The 23549-nt window shown below is 40.8% G+C and overlaps 1 protein-coding gene and 1 non-coding gene across 2 annotated transcripts; one reads left to right on the plus strand and one right to left on the minus strand.

Annotated features, from left to right (window-relative positions):
* Window positions 1-93: 93 nt before the first annotated feature.
* Window positions 94-7771, plus strand: LOC112575532 (transmembrane protein 180-like). Its single transcript, XM_025257470.1, is given in 8 exon segments — window positions 94-1460; window positions 4149-4624; window positions 4627-5210; window positions 5452-5625; window positions 5852-6006; window positions 6291-6374; window positions 6774-6891; window positions 7215-7771. Coding segments are annotated over 7 exon segments (1419 nt in total). The 5' UTR covers window positions 94-1460; window positions 4149-4491; the 3' UTR covers window positions 7386-7771.
* An 820-nt stretch (window positions 7772-8591) lies between these two features.
* Trnan-guu lies at window positions 8592-8665 on the minus strand. The gene has a single exon. It is a non-coding gene; the product is annotated as a tRNA-Asn (tRNA).
* Window positions 8666-23549: the final 14884 nt, after the last annotated feature.

The raw sequence follows: 23549 nt of genomic DNA on the forward strand, positions 1-23549 counted from the left end.
GGGTGACAATAAAAGGGGGACAACTCGTGGGTTCACTTTGATGCAGGTGTGTATTACTGAATTTGTTTCAATTTTTGGGGGATGAGTGATCATGACAATGGAACAATTAGTGTATGCAGTTAATTGTGTACAAGATATTCTTTTTTCCTTTTCACTATTTTTCTTGTGTCTGTGCTTCAGTCGAGAAGGGGAAATTAAAATTCCATCGTGAATCTTAAAACATTCAACGATCGAGCTGCATGCATTTATGTGAACCTAATAATAATAAAGTGCTTTCTTCCAAATTTTTTGTTATTGTGTGCCGAAACATATTGACGTATCATGCACGGTCCTTCAGCTGCGTGTTGTGTGTACATTAATATACGATGGTTGGTTTATTTGGTGGAAGAAAACCTCGGACGCCCTGCGAACAGGTGTCACATACGAAGAGGGTTGCTAGACGAGATCTGAACCCTTAGCCGCTCACTGCAGTAGTGACAATGAGTGTTTTAACCACTATACTACCGGGCGCCCTTATAAATATACGAGCTTGATTGTACATTATATATTCCGTATACCTAAAGAGATAAATATAGCAAGTGCTAGCGTAGCTGCATGGTTAACACCACGGAAGGGAAGGATCGAGTCAGCTACATCGTCAATAAATATGACTACAGCAATCAGTTCATAACATGACTGTCACGTTTATCACGCTGCTTACGTAGCCCACTGTGCATCTGAAATCACCGAGACAAAATATGTCCTTTCCTCATCATGCCAAAAAGATGATGTGAGGAGGAACCTCGCTCTATATTTAGGTCTGGCGTGCCCCAGGTGAGACAGCATACAACGCATTTATATGTACACAAGCTGCCGAACTTATAAAAGCTAGTCCAGTTCGATATTCGAGTGTTACCTCTCCCCATCTGCCTCGCCCACGCCACCTCTCCGGACTTCTTCTAATGACTCAGCGAGACACGTGTCGCCAGTCTACTGACGACATCGTGAACAATCCACTGATCACAAGCACATAACGATCGACAAAACATAATCTTCATCGAGTTTTTGCAGCATGCTAATGATCGGTCTAGTTAATGTCAAATCATATAAACGACAGTATTAATTAAAATAAATCAAGCGCATTAAATTAGGTAATTTTATTTGCATCACACTGTCTGCCCTCCAAAGAAGTACAGCGTCAACCGTTTCTGACCTCATCCCAGATGCTGATTTCATAGCGCTTATTGGCTACATCAAAAAAAAAAAAAAAGTGGGGAGGTGAGGGGTCAACCATTGACTGGATAGAGTCATGCGTCACATGTCACTGTGTGTGCGCTGATTGCAAACGGACCTTAAAAAGGCGACGACTCGAAGTATAACAAGTTCTCCGACATTAGGCAAGCTTAGTTTGCAAAGTTGATCGGATACGTATCTGACCTTCAGGAACAACTAGCAAGAGCAACGAAGGTCCTCGATTTCAGGTGAGATAGCTGCTTTTTTTTTTTAACGCGAAGAACTGGATGCTTGTGGGTAGGAATTTTATGCAGAAAATATTTATAACGACTCATATGTGTGTTCGTGAGGTGTCGTCTTCGGGCTTAAGAGTATTTTTAAGCACCATGCGTTCAGCGTCTGTACCTGTACACATTTTCGTAGTAAAGGGAGTAAATTTTTCTGCTTCTTATACATGAACATTTGATGTGTCGTGTGCACCTTTGCTGTCGTTCTGTTAACGGCATTTTTGGAAACGTGTTGCGGTAGTCCTGGTTGCACGTCGCGCTCACTTATCGGTTGTTCCGCTAATATGATTGGGAAAGACAAGACAGGATATATGTAAAGAGCAGGCTGTACGATTCTTCCCCCCATCCTAAGGTCCTTACCGTCAGTCAGGCGAACAGACTGATATCCCTTTCTTTGACCAGACGTCTTTGGGGTGGACGAGTGGAAGGGGAATAACCGGGGGATGCAGAAGTTGACAAAGTTTTCCCCAGAAAGACAAGTTGTCAGAAAAAGAAACATAAAGCAGATTTACAGACAGTAGAACCACTAAACAGCTGAAATCGAGAGAAAGGCAAACACGTGGCGCCGACTTATCTTGAAGCGTATAAACAGCGAACAGACGATGATCACCAGGGCTTGAGTCATCTCTCACTTCGGTGACAATGAAGTCAGTCGCACAGCTGCTCACATCCACCCCGACCCCAGCAAAGCACACGTATTGAGCGCGAGGCTACACGTGTGGCATCACACCTTCAGGCTCGGTAACGATCATGCATCTCCTGACCCGAATGTAAACATTTGTAGTACAATGCTCGGTTCTGTAGTACTGCACAGACCTCCGATGACCCACCAGTGACTACATAGGTAGCTTGCCATGTAATAAAGCCTACTAAAGGAGATGCAGGTCTTTCTGTGAAGAGTTGTGTTGGTGTGTGCTGTTGCTTTTCGCGCTGTCTTCCCTTGACCGTTCATTTTACGTCTCCACATTCATCTGTAGTGGTAGGTTCCACTGTCTAGAAATCGACAAGAACTCATAGGCGATTATTGAATTCTGGTTTCTGTGCAATGTATCTGCCGAGGATTCCACCTCAGGGTTCCATGGAATTCTGAAACTTGCAGTCTCGAAAATTCTCATGTCACCATGTCTTGGTATCTGTCAAACCTGAAATTTGTAAACATGCGGTAATTATTCCAGATGTAGAAGGGTGGATGAAACGCTATTCAGAATACACAGTTGGGTAAAACGTGTTGCTTAGTGTCACAGCTTGTTGTGACACTATCTTCTCAGCCTCATTAGCATCAATGCGACCTAGAAGTACGATGGTGTATGTGTGTGCTCGCGCTTGCATACATGTGTACTTAAGTCCACGTTTGCGTTTGTAAGTGATCTCGTGCCGAATTTTATATGCTTTATTATATTGTGAAAACTTACGAGCCAGACTGCATGTGCTTTATTATGAAAGAAAGATGAAATTAATGGCAAAAATAAGAAAGAAAAAATAAAGAGGAATGAATATAGAAAGAAAGAAATGCGAAAAGAAAGAAACAATGAAGAGGAACAAAATGAATTGACTGACGTACAAATGAACAGAAAATTTTAAAAAGCTGAAAAGGGAAGAAAACGAAAGAAAAAATACTATTATTGCAATCGTTTGTAGTTTACTTACCGTGAGTCACTTTTACTGACCTTGCTTATACTGACTTTTTTGCCAGCATCTTGGTTATTATTGAGTGCTGTCTGATGTTAAACTGCAGAGTGTTGCTGAGGTCGTTTACTTATAGGTATATATCTGAGAGAGACTTTGTGAGAGTTCTTTCCCTTTACCTGACAGGCTGGTGCGATCGAGTCTCTTTGATTTTGTTTTAGTGTTGTGGTCATGAATCAATTAGGATGAATTTTTGGATCTTCATGCTTACACGTGCTTTTGCTTCGTTTTCTACCCTCTTCTGTTTTGTAGCTGGATTGTAGCTGATGTTATTTTGAAGTGCGAACTGTCTGGATCTATTGGCTGGATTTCACTCCATTCGGCAACGACCTTGCGATGAAGTAAATAAACTGAAGTGACGATTACTTTTTTGTACAGTTTCATATGACAACACTTCTTATTTCAAGATATTCTCAAGATTTCTCAATATATTCTCAGTACTTTCCTGATGTCGTTAACCTTATTCTCTGGGGTCGTTACCGTTATATCTTCAGTGATCTCCCTTTGCTGCCGGAGTGCAGCGAGTCTTGTCATGGTTTTTCCTTCTACGTCTTTGTGAGTATTTCGTGCACTTGCTCAGCACAATGAGTTGTCCTTTGACGGAAATATTGAGCTATATAAATGCTCACTTATTATTGTTATTATTATTATTTGCCAACGCTGTGTTGCTAAATCTCTCTAACTGTTGAAGTCCACAGCAGTGTACCTTGTTTTTGAAAAGCGCTTTAAGCCCGCTTTTGTGGATGGTAAAGGCATTATACAAGTAATATTATTATGTTTAGTGCTTAGTGATAACAATAGTAATGATACTTATTTAAATTACATTATTGGAATCCGAGTGAGAATGGTTTGCATGATCAGAACCCTTATTTTTGAAGTGATCATTTTGTTTTTTTAAACATTTTTTAAAACTTTTGAATCCGAATGCTTAATTTTAATAGTTTTTTTTCCTTTTTTAAACAGGTTTATCGCAGCCTGTGGGATCATTTTCATTCTCTCGACACTTCTCTAGCGAATGCACACCTGTGCTTGAGCGCTGGAACAATGAAAAGCAAGTCATTACCAGGAGCTGCAGCACTTTTAGTCTTCTCGACCTGGTCCTGATGTTCTCCACTTCTGGGAATCTGTTTAAAATGTCACCCATTTACTATTCGGGGTCAGTGGCTTAACTAACGCACAGACGTTTGGATAAACTGCTCAAGACAGCTTAAACGAAATCACGTACTGTCAAAAGAGAACTGATAAAACAGCGATAGTGAAGAGTAGAAGTGTCACAGTTTCTGTTTACAGCTGACATCAGAGCACAATGACCCTAAAACGACGGATGATGGCTTACTGTGCCTCCAGCCTGGGGATGACGATGATCCATCATTCCTTTTACTTCTACTACGTTAAAGTTTTCCTCAACCGCTACCACATTCAGGAGTCATGGTTTCATTTCGCCAGTTTCTGTTCCTCATCTGGAATGCCGTTAACGATCCTTTGTTCGCTCTCTTTCAGGACAATGCTAAGTTTACCATTACTAGGACGAGAAGGGAAAGTATTCTATACACAGCTCCTTTCCTGGCTTTGTCATACATGATACCCTGGTTCCAGTTTGGCTCCAGTGACTGGGCCACGGGACTGCATCTCATAATCGCTCTGAGCCTTTACGACACAATGTTCACCTTCATTGGTTTAGCTATGTGCTGTTTGTTTACCGAAATTTCTACAGACCAAAAGGACAGACTTTTATTAACCAAGTACGCTCAGATGGCAAGCATGTTAGGGCATTGCTCCATTCTGGTGTTTGAATACACGTCTAGTAGTCTACAGAACTTCCTGGCGTTCCAGATTACCGCCTTTTTTGTGGCGTTATGTGGTATGTCCCTCATGATCTACACTGGGCTTAATGCGCACACAGTGTGGGACTTTCGTGAACACAAGGCCCAAGACGACAATGTAGAAATGCCTCAGAAAGTAGAACAAGATATAGAGCAGAATCATCCACAGGTCAAGGAGCCCTTCTGGTTAAAGACGTGGCAGGTAGGTTAGTTGACCGTTTTCAAGAAAGTGTGTTTTGTTTTGGGTTTTTTTTTTTCATTCTGAATTTGAGATTCCTCTGGTTGCTGAATTCAATGATGCAAATTTTAGTGGTGGGTGTAGGGGATGACTGAATAACTTCCTTTGATTTAAAATAAAATAATGCTGCACTGCCATTTTAAAAGTCACATTAAATACTTAATTAATGTCGTGATTTTATAAACGGTCTATCTTCTCTCAACAGATTCTTTCGGAGCGGAACTTCATAGCCTTCGTGCTGACCAACTTCTTTCAGGAATTTCACAAGACATACTTGTCCAACTTCACGGCAATCCTCTGCGACTTTCTTATTCCCACTACACGGGTACCTCTTACGGTTCGCAGCACGTTCTACGGGTTTACGGGTACCCTTGGAGGGGTAAGCTTCACATGCGTCTGATTGTTTCCACCCTCTCGAAAGTAGTTGTTAATGTGTTTTTATTTGTTAAATCAGAATGGGTTAATCACATCTACTGTTTTTATGCCCGTGTCACCTGAGTGTCCCAATGCAGTTACTCACAGGTTCTCACACTGTTACATTAGTGACTATTTCCATCTTTTTTAAAAAAATCATTTAGATATTATTTAATTTCTTATTTCCGCAGTTCATGGTCATATTTGGCGCTCCCATTGTTGGACGTTTTGGTTATTTCCGCATCATTCGGTGCAGCTTTGTGTTTAAGATCTGCAGTGGACTTCTCATGTTTCTGATCGGCCCATCCAACCCCTGGCTTCTGATGCTCTTCATACTTCTCGATACGTGAGTCAGTTTATGTAATGTTTTATGTGGGGATCTACACAGACTAGGTCACTGGCTTTGCTCGTGTGACCGTTAAATCCCAACACGCTAGCTCTTCATATTTCTCTGCAGATCCGTAGGTTTACATTGTATAATATATTGTGCCACGCACACATGATCAGGAACTGTACATTGCTTAGATGCAATGATCGCTACTCGCAGACGTTCGTCATTTTGCATCACCACCACAATGATTTATTTCTGTTGTCATCTAAAGAAAACTTAACGATCCTTGATTTTTACAGGAGTGTCACAGGTGCTTCCTATTCACTGTTCAATATGCCGCTATCTGATATTTCTGACCACGACCGGGAAAAGTACAATCGCAAGTGAGTTTTAGTTCTATTTTTCTCATATCTGAGCTGCAAACAAATTCTAGTTTGTACATAACGATTTTCTGCAAATAGTAAATACGTAACTTTTTAACCTAGGGGAAGAGTGTGAGACTGGTGACTAATTTTCATGAAACACAAACAAATGTTTATGAACTGTCTGTAGACTGAAACATGACAGTCAGACCCACTCTATCCATTAGTTTCTATGGCCACCCAGAGACAGTTTTCTGTAGTCATCGTGACAATATTTGATGTCATAAACAATTGCTTACTTGTGATTGGGCGCTGAGTTCTGGTACTGCCGACACGTGAACACTTTTTGTTTCTCCTGCAAACAGTTGTTTGTTTATTTGTGGCAATGCTGTAACACTGACTCGTTATTTATCGTCACAGACACCCTATTTCCTCTACGGTTTACGGCGCCAACGCTCTGGTCGTGAAGCCGGCCAACTCCCTGTCTCCCATGCTGGTTGTCGCAATCCTCAATCACTTCGGTTACGAAAAGCTCAAGGTGAGCACATTACCTGTGATTTTACCTGTTTTCCTCAAACGCAGCAGAGAGGAGAGATTTGCCAATATTCCCCATCCATACACATTAGTAATTATTGGATGCAATCTTTATATAATATAATCCTTTAACTCCTTGATAATCCTGATAAATTTTGTAGCCCACTGTGCTTGTTGAGGCTCTAGAAACACATTTGTATTTGACTGAATATTGAAGGTTTTCAATTGCTTGGCCATACAAAATATAAATTTGTGAGTTTGAGATGATAGATAAAGGAGAGAAAGGGAGTGAAAGAGAAAAGCCTATAACTTTTTTTTATTTTGCAGGATGGTTTGCTTTCAGGGGAGGAATTGGAGATAATCAAAGATGTCATGTTTAAGGTCGTCTGCTTCTATCCTGTACTTCTGGGCATGATCCAGTTTGTAACATGGTCGCGTTTCACCATTCGACGCAGTATTTTATCGTACGAGTATAGAGTACCAACTACACCTATTTGATCAGACGTGTGACTGTGTAAATAGGGGAAAGAATTGAATTATGCAATTGAATATATATACTGCCATGTTTACTGGCTATTTTTAACTCTTCTTTTTTTGTATAATACTTTTTTTTCCAGGCAAGTATTGCAATCTCGTTTTATCATATTTGTCATCATTCTTGTCATCATTCCTGATTTGCACTCTTCACCTAAGTCAAAATAGTGGTAATGTGAGATAGGAGGTTTATGACGATGATGACGACAACGAATGTGAAATAGATGCGAAGTCTACTAAATACTGTTTAGATGTTTTTTTCATACACGTGTTTAAGTGAAGAAATTGTCTGAAAGTGGGCATTAATGAATGATAAAGTTTATAAACCTAATAAATGTGTGTTTTATTGGTGGGAAAACGCATTTAATTTTTTTTTTGGCTAGTAACACGGACGTCAGACTGAAGCAAAAACATAAACCAGTGACCAGCATTTTAAATGTCTCACACATTAGATTCTGCGAATATGCTCTGCTCATCCAAAATGGTGGCCATTAAAATTTTTATTGTGAGCAGAAAGCTAAAATCTCCGATCACCACCGTGAAGGTGAATTTAGAGAGATGCTACATTGTCTAAATGAAATCGCGTTTACATTAGATCAAAATGATAATGCTAAAACTAAATTATTCATCCCAGTAATTAATGGTAGCGATGTTCTTAAACGAGTAATCTGATGGTGTAAGAGTTTCTGAGTAGATTTTCCTAGGAAGGCGCACAATTAGGCGATACCCATGATCGAGTATAATTATTATTTCAGTGACGTGACATGATCGAGTATCTGATAAACCCGAGCGGGACACTTAGGATGGAGCACAGCTCAGGGAGAAACCTGCATTAAAAACAAGACTGCTGCAGATGACATACTGCTGCACGCGCACTTAATTACCAGTTCCGGCCAGTTTACAATCGATTTCACAAGACCTTGAGGCTTTGCGGTTTAAGTAAACACAGAAGGCTTCTTTACTGGTCTATTCATTTGTAATAATTTGACTGATAGAACAACAATGATGACCACACAAAACACACACGATTTTCTTCGAATGGGAGTCACGTCAACTTTGTCATTATATTAAGATCCCATTCTTTGTCATTATATTAAGATCTCATTTCCAATACGATACTAGATCAAAACAAGTTGTATTAAAGATGAAGAAAAGAAAAATAAAAACTAACGTCCCTGGGTGGGCTCGAACCACCAACCTTTCGGTTAACAGCCGAACGCGCTAACCGATTGCGCCACAGAGACAGCTGAATGAGGGCTCAAAATAAAATAATAAGTCCCTAAGCTACGATGCCTTTTAAAATTAGTTTTTAGTTCATCCAGGTATTTATAAATCAGTTACAAACAAATTTTGCAAAATCGATGTCCTAAAACTAAATAAAAATAAAAAACAATTGCCATTACAGCATCCTTTACACAGCTTTATGCAGTAATCTAAGACACGATGCATAGAATAGTTTCTAAAACTGACAGTTACTTTGGGACCACGGAAGCACGTAGTCATTTTGTTCAATAAAAATATTTCATGCAATGTATTTTGTATAACTCGGTTTGATTAAATCATACCAGTTTTATTTAATTTTTATTTATCAATTTTGGTGTTTTTTTTTTATTTTTTATTTTTAAACGACAAGGAACAAAGGGTAGTAACTTCGAGAGTTTGATAATAGCGTATCGCCTTTTTTATTTCCCTTTGCTCACACTGCATCTGTCATCTATGCAGATTTTGGCAAGTCTTAAAATTGTCCATGCTCCGATGATAATTACATTTTTCTCGAAATGAAAATACGGGAGCTGATATTTGTAGTTCGTTACACTGGGTGTTAGTGTCTATGACCCACACAGAAGATAGCAGCGTTAACTGACTAAAGTTTGCCTATGTCAACTGGGTGTAGCAAACGAGAGAAGCTTATGACCAGTAAATGTTTGTGTTTATAACGTTTTGCATTTTTTTGCTGGAAACTTTGCATACTGGACGAAAGTCAGTTCAGATCTCGAGAGCTGTAATTAGATATATATAACTTTCATTAGTGATATTTCTGACAGCCAACAATCAATTGTCTGACAGACAATATTACAGATGTCTCTGAACACAGTTCTATATCAATATGTCTTAAGACGGTTTTTAAGTTTTCGAAGATTTTAAGATTAAACTCGTAAATCATGCTCAAGACACTTATTTAATCATGCATCTCTTTCCGCTGGTTTCCATGGCAATATTCCAGTCTAGGAATACTTATAGCCAATGACAACGATGACATATATTTATATGGTTTTAAAAAATCACGACTGATGTGTGTCTGTGTGAACAGCGAGGGCATGATTGTTGATGGAAAGATTTCTCTCCATCGATGTCCAGCAGATCAGACTGCGGCAAATATGTAGAAGACGCACGTTACAATTAAAACCTAATTTAAAACCAATTTAACAATGATAATTTTAATCAATCAATGACCCTTTTATATTACTTTTTTTATTTTGGAGTATTTGATGTGACAGCCAAGACATGGTGGCTTGACGGTCTTGGTCACATATATTAGTTTATCTCAACTGCGAGGGAAAGTCACTTTCACTAACATGTAACCTTCCAACGGTCATTATTTAAATCCTGGTTACCGAAGTCCCTTCACACACCGTAGGTGTCGTGGCATCAGGGTGTGTAATTTTAACCTACTCTTAAAACTAGCCATGAGAGACTAGAGACAATCGACAAAAATGACCAGAGCCGGGCACGCCATAAAATCCCTGTAAACCACGTGATAAATGTTGGTGTATTTACAACCACACTGATTCGGACCGTGCCTTCTCCAGTGCCCCCTACAGAAAATTCCCGCAGATTCATGGAGCATTAGAAGGTCTTGTTTATGTCCCAAGAGTCTAGCTGGAAATTTAGAGGGATAGACTGTTTTTCTGGGCATCATTTCTTTCTTTATTTCTACAGATACACAGATAGGGGATTGAGGCGGAGGGCGAAAGTCGATAGTCGCACTATCAAAGAACAGATCTGGACACTCGAAGGCAATTCAGAAGTCTGCGTATAATAAATTACCTATATACTGTTATATATTTATTAAAGGATATAAAAACTAGCAAATAAACAAAAACACAAATGTCGTGGCTATGTACTGCTGAAGAATCGGTTATAAGCTCTCCAATATAAAAGAAAAGAGTCAAAGAGTGAGAAGGAAAGGAGAAAATGAGAGAAAGAGAAGGGAAAGGGGATAAAAAGCCGTGAGTCATGCTCCAAACAAATTCTATACTGCAGTCGGCCATCTCTGACCCAGCAAAAGGCATGACTAGCATTGGCATGGAACCGTAAATCCCGCAAGTCTGTCGAGACTGGCCTTCTCTTGCCGCCAAGCCCCTGTAAAGCTACTGCCGCCGCGACTGGGTCGATCCTCCCAGTGTCGGGATTAGCGGCGGGCGGCCGAGGCAAAGCGGACCCAGGCTCCGTGTGATGCCCTCTAACACGTCCCGACACCAAATCGCTGCAGTGCCAGATTAGCGCCCGATGACAGCTCCTTTGCCATTGTGTGCTGCACGTGCTGGCGCACCTTCTGTTCCAGCTTCGCCCTTCAGATCAGTTTCTATCGCCACGGCTCGCATCCCGACTGGTACCAGGTCACACCTGACTTCTCTAAGGCGTGCTTTTCTCGCAATGGCGGATGAGCAGTGTCTGAGTTTTGGTACAAGTCTTGTCCAAACAGTGTGAGCGGTATATTTTCTGCCCGTTTTCTGTGTTTTTATTTCTTTATCCTCCATATTTTGTCAGTAAATAAAAAAGAAAACATTATGGGGTCTTGATTTGTAGATTTCATCCCGCTGTATTTTAAATACTTACTGATTCTGGCCTAACCTTTGCCAGTCCCCCTGTGAAAAAATTTCCTTCTGATTCGTGGTAGGTTATATAACCTCTCTTTCTTTCTCTCTCTCTCTCTCTCACACACACACACAAATTGGCTTATTGAGAACAACGAAATCCGTATTGTTCTTACAGTTTTTCGAGTTTTTTTCTTATAGTGGAATGAAGGATGTCATTGGACTCCTTTGTTTCATCACCTCACACCTTACCTCACCTCACTCACACTCTAAGATAGCCCTCATTAATGTCTAACTCAGAAAGTCTGTAAGTAAAAAGATGTTCTTGTTCCATCAGAATCTTCTAGAAGGGGCGGCTGCCTCCTTGCACCCACACCCATGGTTCCTACTCCAGTGCTGTATCCCACATATGCACAAGCTGCTCAATTTAGAAGATCAGGAAACATATTCATTCAAAGTCTCTGAGTTTGCTATAGAGATAATAGTTTATAATGCAGTTTATAATGGTTTGGGGTTTGGGGTCAGCAAATAATTTTTGCTGTTTTCTTTAAGTCAAGTCAGAAAATCCCGAGGGATGGGTGTGTGAGGATGTCCAATCTAATGTATGTCTGACACAGTTTGGTCTTACATATATGAACTAATTACATAAGTAGAAGTAATGCTGAATTAAGAGCCTATTTTGAAATAAAGACAGATCGATAAGTGAAGATATTATTGCTAAGAAAAGATATATTTGATAACTAAGGGATTTAGACAATTTGCAAGTGCAGAAACAGCTTTGCCTGGTGTTCACAAGGTTGTCTGTTGGACAGGATGGATTTTAAGCTAAAAATATTCTTTCGATGAATCCAATCTGCAGTTGTGTCCAATATCGTGTTGTTTATGTTAAGCCCATGTCATTATGCGGGCAATTGTGGTATAGTTTGCCGTGAATACACTTAACCTCGCTTTCACTTTTGCAGGTGTGCACGCACACATCCAAACCTCAGATCACAGAGACAGAAAAAGAAGGCAGGGAGAAGCATGAGCGAAAACAAAGAAAGACACTGTTCACACAATGTTGATTATAAAAATAATCCAACAGCATAGTAGAAGTAATATTTCATCGATTACATAATTAATTATATCAGACGCACATAAAATGTCAAGCCATTCACCTCGGTGAGCAATCTGGAAACAAAGAACGTGGTTCAAAACAGGAAAGAGGATGCATAATACCGGAAGTGGTTCACTCAGGGACATTTAAACACCTACTTTTCTCTTATCACACTCCTCCGCTCCCCTCTTCCTCTCTTCACATGCTCGTTGAACCCTGCAGACACACAAATGGGGTTAAAAGAGCCCTCCACGTCCCTTCGATGACCCTTCAACGTCGCGCCCAACAATCAGGCGGCCGGGGCAGGAGATGTACTACCTGTCCTAATACATTGATCGCAGTTGCCGCACTGACCCCAGTACACGTCAGTCTTGCCATCCCTTTGGTTGGCTGGTCGCGCAGCCGCAGGACCTGGCCGCCTGGGGGTCGCTGTGTCATAACGAGAGGGAAATTGTCCACTTTGCCCACCCTTTTCCGCTCCTGCTTTTTTCTGCATGTCACGTGAGGCGTACAGGAAATGGCAGTGAATTCGTCGGCATCACCATTCGAGGGCAACCCGGGCAGATCAATGAAATACTGTCGGACAACGAGCGCGACAATTAGAGTTGGTGTTTTACGTTTAGCACAAAGCAAACATAAACAAGGGGAACTAACCATGTCATGGAGTTACTCTTCTTTAGGACACGAAAATGCCTTGCAAGTTTAAGTTCAGAACTAAGGTTTTTAGAAACCAGCCAGTAGTAATCAATCTAGGAGTCTGCTGGATCCAAATTCCCCAGCTCGTGTTTCTGAAGTGAGAAGAAACGGATCTGGCAGGCCTTGGCAGGCTCATACCCTAAGCTGAGTTACGTGCAGCCATGTAATCTGTACAGGCTGGACCGACTTATGCCTGATCCACATCTCAGTTCCTCTCGTAATCTGCAGAGGTAGTTGTGCATTTCCGGGGAAGCAACATGCATCAGGGTGGATATATCGCTGCAGTGTTCACATCAAGCCTCGCTTCTGCCAAAACGAAAGCAGCGACTTCAATTTTGGTGAGCTAGAAGAAGAAGAAGAAGAGAAAAAAAGAAAGAACAATAGCATCAGAAATCGTCGTGATTTGCTTGAAGGCAAGATTTTTATTTGATTTGCCAGAAGAGTGGACATAATGAGTCAAATTTGTGCAGGCATTACTCTGTCAAATACTCATCACTGCAAACGAGCAAATGACAGTCTACTGCTCTCATCCACCATCACTTTCGTTGATTTTGTTTTTCGTTAATCTAAAAATTACTGTTGCAGCAAGACACAGTTTAGACATGTTTGTTTAACTATTCCAATGGCAGTGAACTCTGGATCACATCCTGTGCGTTCATACGCTTCCATGCCGTTGAAACGATTGGTTTCGAATGGTTGTTTTCGAGAACGATGTACCTATTGGCCTGGGTCACTTGTGATTGTGGAAAGTCACCCTGCTTTTCCCATGTGACAGAAGTTAGGACATTAGTGTGTTCCTGTGCACGCGACATCATTTAACCCCAACCACAATAAAAAGCCTTCTCGTAGTACGGCGAAATGACAGTCCATTTAATACTGGCCAGGGGCAAGCATGTCCAACACAGCTCCATGCAGGATCCCTAGAATCCCGAGCAGAGTGCTCCAGGGTGCGCTTTTAATTTGTGATAATTTTCTTTGCTTTTATAAAAAAAAAAAAATATCGACTATAGCGAGCAAGGGACAGAGAGAGGAAAAAATAAGAGAGGATGAAAGAAAAGGGGGAAATGAGAGGTGAGGAGGGGGGGAGAGAAAATTCAACGGTATCTTCTGCGTACCCCGAAGGAAAACGAAACTAGTATTTGCAAGAGTTTCAGGTACCGTTTCCATGCATACAATTATCTTTTATAGACACCGTAAAACAAGTTCCTTCACGGCCCTGGATATAATGATGCCCATGCAATGTTGTGATTTCCTTAAAGTATAGAGAACATAAGTTTTTCATTCAACTGCTGGTGTACAAAAATGCAGAAAGCGCAATGGGTGAAAAAGGCCCTGAAATATAGTGTCATGATCCGTATTTGTATACATTACTATTCACCAAAATAATTGGTGGATATTATGTAATATATCTAGGTATGAATTTATTTTTTAAAAATTTTACACTGTATTTGTTGTATGAATTGACAAGTATGTATCGGATACGAGTGAGGTGTGTGTGTGAGATGAGAGAGAGAGAGAGCATGTGGATGCGAATTTCATCTTGTGATTATGTCATTAAATAATTTCGGTAAAGACTATATACAGGAAATATTCATTACAGGTGACCGTGTCATATGAGTTGTTGTTATGCACTCTATGTTTAACTCGTATGAACTCCACACTGCCACAATAAAATTGAACATTTTCAGTGTTTTTCTTGGAGTTAAATGACCAATCAGATAAATGGACATGCACACCTAACAAAAATGAGAATGGAACACTTCGATCTGCCGGTGACCCTGCACTTTGGTGATGGACACGGCGGTGTATTTGAGATGTCCTTATATCCAGACAACGATTGCAGAGTAAATTGTCTCTGACCAGGCTCACCTGGTGCAGGTGGTGATGTTGAGACCTGTTGTGTCTTGCGTTCACAGAGGAGCTTAGTGCTTGAGGAGTGGTAAATTACATCTTTATTTGTCTTCATTTGTTTCCTGAAGATTTTCCACACAGGACATAACAGAATTGGCAGCCAAGCTTGGAAGCGGAGCAGACTTACATTTTTGAGACTAGAAATATTGTTAATCAATGGTAGAGAGAGTTGAAATAAGTAAAACTGTCTGTCTTAGATGATAACTTACAACAGATAAATATCATAAATCACCAATGTTTCATAGCTTCATGTTATCATATCAAAGTAATATGCAGGTAATACTAGAGCAGATTATTGTTTTTATTATTTCTCATAAAATAATAAATTCGATGGTCACAGTAATGCAAAGCGCTCGGAACGTGGCTTTATAAGTGTTTGTCTGATTTGACAAATGGTTTACGGGTTCATCTTATCTCCGTACCCTATACACCCCCACAAATTCGTCCATAAATTATCCCGTGCATTAATGTAAGTCAACACTTCCTGACAATTAATGGATATTGAGATATATCATTAAATATTGAAAGCATTAAAATCCCACATTCTAAATATTTTTAATTATTAAATTCAAAATCTCAGGGAAATTAATGAATCACAGAGTGACATCAATGCTATGGTTAGAGACAAAGCTCTAGACGTTAATAGCAGGCACGTTTCTGTTTGTTTGTTTGTTTGTGTTTTGTTTCGTGAAGTATACTTCTAAGTACAAGGCTTCCAGAAAAAAAGATGAACAGAGAAATACGTGTATAGACTTAGGGATGAAAATAGTAAACATTTAAAATCCCAAAGACTAATTAGTCGTTTACTAAAATCAACAAACCTGTACTGAGAACTGACCACAGAGCATACAGAGAGATCTTGAACTGAAGATATCGTGGCAACAGACACAGATGACAGAAGTCTCCTATCACCAGGGGAAAAGAGGAAAAATGATCAGTAAATAGACCGATTTGTCACATGTCCTTTATTTTTCAGGCTGTAATTTTTCAGTCGTGCTTGTCTGTGACTATCATGTAGGATCATAATTAGGTGGATGGGACACTTCCTGTGGCGAGGACAAAAGGAACGTAGTGACAGTTTGTGGACTCTTCATTGTTATAATGATTTTATATCTGTATTAGAACAAGAACGAGAAAAAGAAAGGCCAAGGCTAGGAGTCACAGGAAAGGCTGACAAATATGTTCAGCAAGTAAACAGACGCAAGAACGCCAATGACCCCAACTTCCATGAAAGGTCACGTGGTGCAGCCTTGACGTTAACGAGGTAATAGAAGAAAGATGAGGTTTAGCTGCAGCTGAAGACTCGCTAGCCCTCCACAGCAGAACAGGACTCATGGCACACGGGGGGACCTCTGTGGAAATGTGACTGATATTTAGAGGCACTACATGCACGATGCGTATTCAACACACGATTTGTACAAAACGCGTTTAAGTCACTGTGAGTACGAAGCAGTGTTTGTAAACACAAACTCGCATATTTATACCGAGTTGCTGCTTCTACCTACGATCATCGAGCTTATCTTCTTTTCGTCCTGGCTGTCATTAATGACGACAAGAGATATGGCAGGAAAGAGGTTTATTTTCACCATCTGGCACAGCTGGTTCTTTTAAACGGCCTCAAGGATACTTGACATCTAAACCTTCGTTCGGCAGATGTTCTTGTCCAAAGCCTTTTCAAAAGTCCAAGTATAAATTTACTGTAGTGGATTTATTGGCTCACAAACGCTCACCTGTAAATATTAAACAGAATTTTACTGGAGGTCAAACAGATCAAACAGAATTTATATTGAAAGCGTCCGTAAGGTAAACTACTTAATTTGTGAGTGTACATCTTGTAATGATGAAGATTACATAAATGTTGTCATTTTCACACACATTTCTCACAGCTGTTCAAGAACTGTTTCTTGGTCAGAAACTACATCAAGACTGGAAAGGAGTTTGTTTCCGTTCGTTTACACAAACAAGTAGCTGGGTGTGTAATGTCCAGGACCTCAGTGTAGTGTCCGGGACAAAGGTATGATGTCCATGACAGCGGGTTACTGTCCAAAACCACAACATTCTGCCCCAGAACACTGTCATAAATGTTCAAGCTGGATCCCTGAGTGCAATTACGATTGTTCTAACATTCTCTTCTTATTTTTTCCTGCTTAAAACATTTCCAACACGGTCAGCGGGCAAACACGCTTCGCACAGCGTTGTTTAACATAAACAAGTTCTCGACTGCAGACTTAGGCACCAGTCGTTTGATCTTCACCGCGCCCTAATCAATGCCGACAAAGATGAATCCCAACTGCAGAGCGGAGTGGACAGCTCTGGCTGGGAGGGGGCTCCCTAATTTTCTTCCTGACCGTTTTTTGCCCGCGACACGCCATACAATAGAGCCATGTAGCGGTAACTCTGAACTCCGAATTTAGCGCGCTTGGTCTGACTGTATTTCTGCCAGATTAAATTCTCTTTCTGCTTCATCCCCGAACCAGAGCTGTTGTATTTGAAGCATGAACTGCTGCAAGCAAGGCTACAGAGTCGCTGCTGTAGGGGGCTTCTTCGCTCTACACTGGAAAAAAAAAAAAAAAAAATATCGGACGAGTTCCTTCCCTTTAACGCCCGCAACGGAAGCAGTCAAGTGGCCATCACAGAGGCTCATGAATTTGCAGGTGTTCTTTTTGTCGTCTTCAAAGAATAATGTGCCACTTTCTCAAAGAATTAAAACACAATAACAGTATTTCATTCATTTGACTGTGCTTCTATTTTCATGATTGGTGCTTTGGGTGCAAAAAGTTACAAATTGCAGAAAGTTGAAAAATATATCTTCCGTTGATCAAAAATCGATGTAAAAATCATTAACTGTAAGAAGGCCTTCAACCAAAAAAAAATTTAATAGGTTTTGCCTTTTTTTTTTCGCTAAAAACGCGAAGCTGTGTTGGTTTCAATTAATATATATTGTCAGTAACTTTGAGAGTGGTTATTTTTTCCAACTCTCGACAAGACTTTGCACTGAAGATGGTCTGGAAGATTGTTAGAGAACACGAAGAGGTAAAAGCAACTAATAACTTAGAAATAGCCATAGCAACACAAAAAATCATTTGTGAATAGAAACGTGTGACACAGTATAATGTATCCAGGGAAGACAAAAGGTCTACTATTTTCTTCACAGCATGAGTTTTGTTAGAGTATTGAGTATTTCCTAACCTGAATAGGTTTTAAGTTTCCTTTTTTCTGTTCGTTAGATGGACGTAGGTTAGGATATTATCCTCAACAGTCGTCAGGGTATACTAGACCTTTATGGAACAGTTTACCAGCGGGTAGAGGGAGAGAGAGAAGAATCGCTATTCCCGAACATCTCATTTTGAATGTTCGCCCCCTCTCACTGGACAAGCAAGACCAGCAACTGAGGAGGAGGGGTAACAGGGAGGGTGGGAGAGGTGTGGGGTGGATGGACACGACTATCGACGCACCAGGCTGACAGCCCACAGCGAGCAGTTCAGAGATCAATGGTGGCACGATGATGACCGTGCAACGAAACTTTTAAGTGAGCTCTAAAATCATGGAGCATGTGTGTGTGTGGTCGTAGGAATTTTTTCCACCGGACATCGTGACACGTGCACAACACTGGAACTATTGTGGGAGCGAGGCTGGGCGAGCATGTTAATTATCGATAATAACCCCACGTCGGTCGATGCTTTGTGATTTGGCTCACTCCGTCCACCTCCATGGAGCCAGCAGAGGCACAATGAAGGTTGGAGACTGTGTCGGATAGGACACCCGCAGCCACTGCCTCCCTACATCCAAGCGAAAAGAAAAAAAAGGAATATATGACCTGCAAACTCTTGAACTCTGTAGTTGGTGGTCACGCATGACATGTAACCCAGTGTACTTATAGGTTGCTTTCTCTTCTTTGTATTTTTGTTTGTTGTTTGTTTGTTTGTTTGTTTGTTTGTTTGTTTGTTTGTTTCGTGAACCTAACAGCTCTCGTTTGGGTTGCCTTTTGACATAATCTAAGTGAAGAATTGTCTCAGAAACACTACAATCATTGCTCATACTATTCGATTAGATGCAAAACCATCAAAAGTATGAAAACACTTAAATGATTTATCTTCTTGTCATTCCTCTACGCCCACGGTGGAGAATAGAGCTAAATGATTTATACATGATTAAATTTGACAAACACTAACACATTACAAAAACAAAACTAAGATAAAAATAAGCATAATACAGGAAACACAGACCAATGTAGGGCCGACAGTTTTACAAACTGTTTATTTGATATCGAGGGGAAATATCACCAGCTCAGCAAACAAAAGGTTCTTCGAGAGTCCAATAAGAAGCGAAGGCGGATGCGGGAAAAGGAACTTGAGTGGACCGAACGAAGAGATGTAAAACACTTCCGACAAAATGGCCGATCCAAAAACAAATCACCAATCGGTTTGGGATATTTGCAGTATCCATGTAAACTTTAATGCTCGGAACAGGGCAAACAGGATTGTAATGAAGATAAAAACTAGCAAATAGGATTGAGGACGAGCGGGAGCTAAAGAGGGCTGATCGAATGAAATCTAATATTCTCGCTTTAAATCAATTTAGCCGTTGGGATTTGAAAAGGAGCAATATGGCGCCCCACCAACAAGCACAAATTAAGCTGGGTGTCAGAAGATAGGCGAGTAAAATCGTACTTTATAACACCCGGCCCAGGCAAATTTATCCTCAGGACGGTCGTATGTTGGCGGAAGAGTGAATTGCGTTTCAGCAAATGCGCAACTCAGGCCTCCATTAAATCTGGGGAACAAAATGGTTCTTCAGGTCTGGCGCGTCCGGCGACAAATAATACCTCCTGAACGGAGAGCTCTCGTGGCACAAAAGCCTGAGAACAAACGCACGTGCGATAGAGTGGCGTGTGAATGTGTGCGAGCGTGCGTGCGTGTGTGTTGTGTGTGTGTGCATGCTGCTAATTTTTTTTTTTTTTTGTCAGGCGGAGGCGGTGCAGCAGTTCTCAAGCATGTGCACAAGCACAAGAGTCTGGTCGCAGGCATGAAAAGACGATGGTGCCAGGGGCTTGCGGCCAAAGCACGGCAAGAAAGGAGGCCGGAACTTCTTTGTGGCTGAAAATCCGCTGTCAGCCGCTGCCACGACTTCTCCCGCCGCTGTCCTCCCTTTGCTGCGGTTTTGTGGATGTTGGAGGACCACTGATGTCCGCTCCCGCCCTGCAGCCCGCCCATAGAGTGTCTCACGCCCTGTCTTAGGGTCTCTCAACATCTGTTTTGTGGTGGTCGTAAAAATTGTTCAAGCGAGGGAAAGATTTCTGGTTCCTGCTTGGGACAGTCTAGAAGAATGCTAAAATTATTTTCTGATTGTATCTATGTCTGGGTTAGGTCCATCGCTCCATCCGGGTTTATAGATGACATGCACAGTGTTACGTAACATATCGCGGTTACTGTAACATACAGTCTTACGTCACATGTTGCATTCACTTACTGCCATGCACAATTCTGAGTTGAATGTCACTGTCATGTACAGTGGTGACGTACTGTCATCTGCAGTATTACCTATTATGCTGCAATTACTTGTTGTCATACACTGTCAGGCGGTCCGGTTAGCGCCATCACCAAAGTTGACTGTCCTGGGTTCAGATCTCGTTTCGGGCACGCTTTTATTTCTTGTGCAGGCATGACTACCTTGAAGTGTTATAGAGTTTAGTTGCTGGCTCGGTGTAAAACTCCGATTCTCTCTCTCATACACAACCTTACAATGTATGTCTCAAGAACATACTGCCATGCACATGTCACGCTGACTTTCTGTAAAATTCACTTTCCCTGAGAGGTGACAGATCTTCGTGGTGCAGCTGCTGATCAGGCTGTGAGATAGAAAATGCCAGAATACACAAAAGAAACTAAAGCTGCCCGTTCCTGGGTGTTTACGATGGTGACGATAGAGACAGGAAGAGGGTGGTAGCCGTGGAGGAGAAGTAGAGGGGTGCGCGATGTAATTATGTGCATGCATGTGTATCATTGTGTGATGGTGGGTCCATTATGTGTGATTATGTCTTTTGTGTGTGTGTGTGTGTGTCGTCGTTTTCTTCGTCTTTTGGTCTGTAACTTGACTGCGGGACGATGACATTGATAGCAGGCTGGTCGTTTACAGCGTAAGCTTGATGGTTAGTAAGCCAACGTCTCCGGGCATGCGCATTGCGGCGCTTACAAGGCAGCGCCTCCTTCACACAGCAAAGCTGAACGGCAGGATTAGTTTCGACAGTAATAACTGCTGTAAATTATCGTTCTTGCCAGCCCTGGCGATGTGGCACACACTTCCGGAATCGACTTTATGGCGAAGTGTGGACCGACGGAGCAGAACCGCACCCAGCGCCCGTCTGGAACCGGAGCCTGGAGATAATATGTGTGTGTGTGTGTGAGAGAGAGAGAGAGAGAAAGAAAGAACACATGATCACTCAGCAATCATCATCATCATCATCATCATCATAGTCGTCGAGGGCTACTTGCTAGATTTAGCTCAAGAAGTATTTCTTCATAAAAAGCTTAATTGCCACGCCTTTCCTGATGGCGAGATTATGTTTATCAGGAGGGAAATGACATAAAAATGGAGCCATGGTGTAGAAAATTGCCAAATTGTGTCATCAAAAACCAGCAATGGAACAAAGGGTTATACACAAGCATTGATTCAACAAACTGCCTTGACAACAAAACGAAATAGTCCTTGCCCACAACGAGATGCGAGACATCATGAAATCAGAATTCCAGAGCACCCGTTCCTTCATACCAAGATACCCAAGAGAGGAGAGGCTGGTGACACTGGATGATGGAGGAGTGGCACTGTGTGGGAGTATGCCATGCAGTCTTAACATAAACAACCTCAGCGACATTTTTAGTATTTTGTAGTTCTCATGACACCTTTCACTCATTGTGTAGCCAGTCTCAACATCAACAACATTAACGGTTGTGAAACCTTTTGGTACACAATGACTGACGCCTTCAAGCCCTCAACGATAACACATGACAAAATTCTACCAAGATAAAATGAAGAGAAAAATGCAGCGCTCATTGATTTTTGAAATAAATGCAATTGCGTTCAAAGAGCAGTGACTAGTGCTCACGCCACTGACGATACCCATAAGATCTTATCTAGATAATATTAGAATTGCTGATAACAACCAGACGAAAAAAGGGTTTTTCTGCTCTCAGATAATTAAAATGAAACTGAATAAAATTGGACTGTTCTTGTTTTCCTTGAAGGCACATTTTATATATTGTCCTTCCTTAACCAAACTGTCACACTGTAACAAACCTTATCAACCAATGACGTTTGGAGTTAAATAACTGCCATTTATTGTTGTTTGCTTTAGAGCCCTGGCGCTAAGATGGCGGCCACACGTTGTTGTTGCACGTGACAGTGGATTTAAAGTTGTGTTGTCATGCAGCTGTCATGTATGGGATTTATTACAGTGTGCATGTGTTGGAGAGACTACATATATTGGTGAGTACATACATATTGTTTAGGGCCACAGTCTCCACCCAGAATTTGGATTGGCTTGATGATTTCCATTAACTGCTATTATTATTATTATTATTATTATTATTATTATTATTATTATTATTATTATTATTATTATTATTATTATTAAGCAATTAGCGTGCTTCCACGCTCAGCTCAATCCATTTTCCAGAAATATCGTTTAAACACAAAATGTTAAATCATGTGGACTGTGACTGATGGTGACACAGACTAGTTGGCCCGGGATAATCTTCAGTCTTGGTGGTGGAGAAGATAAAGTCATACAGAAATGTTCAACTAGTAGAGGAAACATTTCACCGGCAATGAAACACTCCTACATAAACGCTATCAGGACTAAAATAGGAAAAACAGGACAATAGAATTTTAAAAAATGGCTGTAGAAGAAACTCAAAGCTAAAAAATGTAGTCACTATTACTTTATAGGCAGACAAAAATAACTTTTTACTACATATTGTTTTCCTTAATGAGAAAAATATTTATAGATAGATATACGAGTGTGTTTGTTTCATAAATATAATATACAAACTTTTCTTACTCTTGTGTGTTTCATCAAATATAGTATCCAAACCGTTTCTCACTCCTTTCAATAGGAATATATTAATTAGAAATGGAGACAGTTTGTAACCTAATGATACGGAATTTAAATGAGAGATAACTGATGTAAGCAACTTCTTAATGTACTGATGGTAAGTAAAAATGTTCAACGAGCTATAACTACAACCTTAACTTCTACCTCATCCTGTATCTCAGAAGTCTTCAATAGTTCAAAACCAACTAAACCTCATTGATAAGACAGACGTTCTACTAAGTCATAAAATGTCCGCCATGCTCCCTGACAACGAGCCTTGCCGGAAGCTCTATTCTCTTCTTTCACCAAGAGCTTAGGTCTTCCTGTGACATCTGATACGTCTCTCGACATGTGAGTTTTTTAACAACAGCACATTTTTTCCTACACAATACAGGCACTATCCGGCAGTATTTTCTTATTCAGATGCCTACATCCGGGCCTTTGTTTTATCAAACCTAGGCTACTGTAGTTCTCTCTTGCCCTGTCTTCTTCTATATCGCAATTCCAAACTCCAAAAC

The sequence above is a fragment of the Pomacea canaliculata genome, linkage group LG1 (genome assembly GCF_003073045.1).
Source record: "Pomacea canaliculata isolate SZHN2017 linkage group LG1, ASM307304v1, whole genome shotgun sequence".
Lineage (NCBI taxonomy): Eukaryota > Metazoa > Mollusca > Gastropoda > Architaenioglossa > Ampullariidae > Pomacea > Pomacea canaliculata.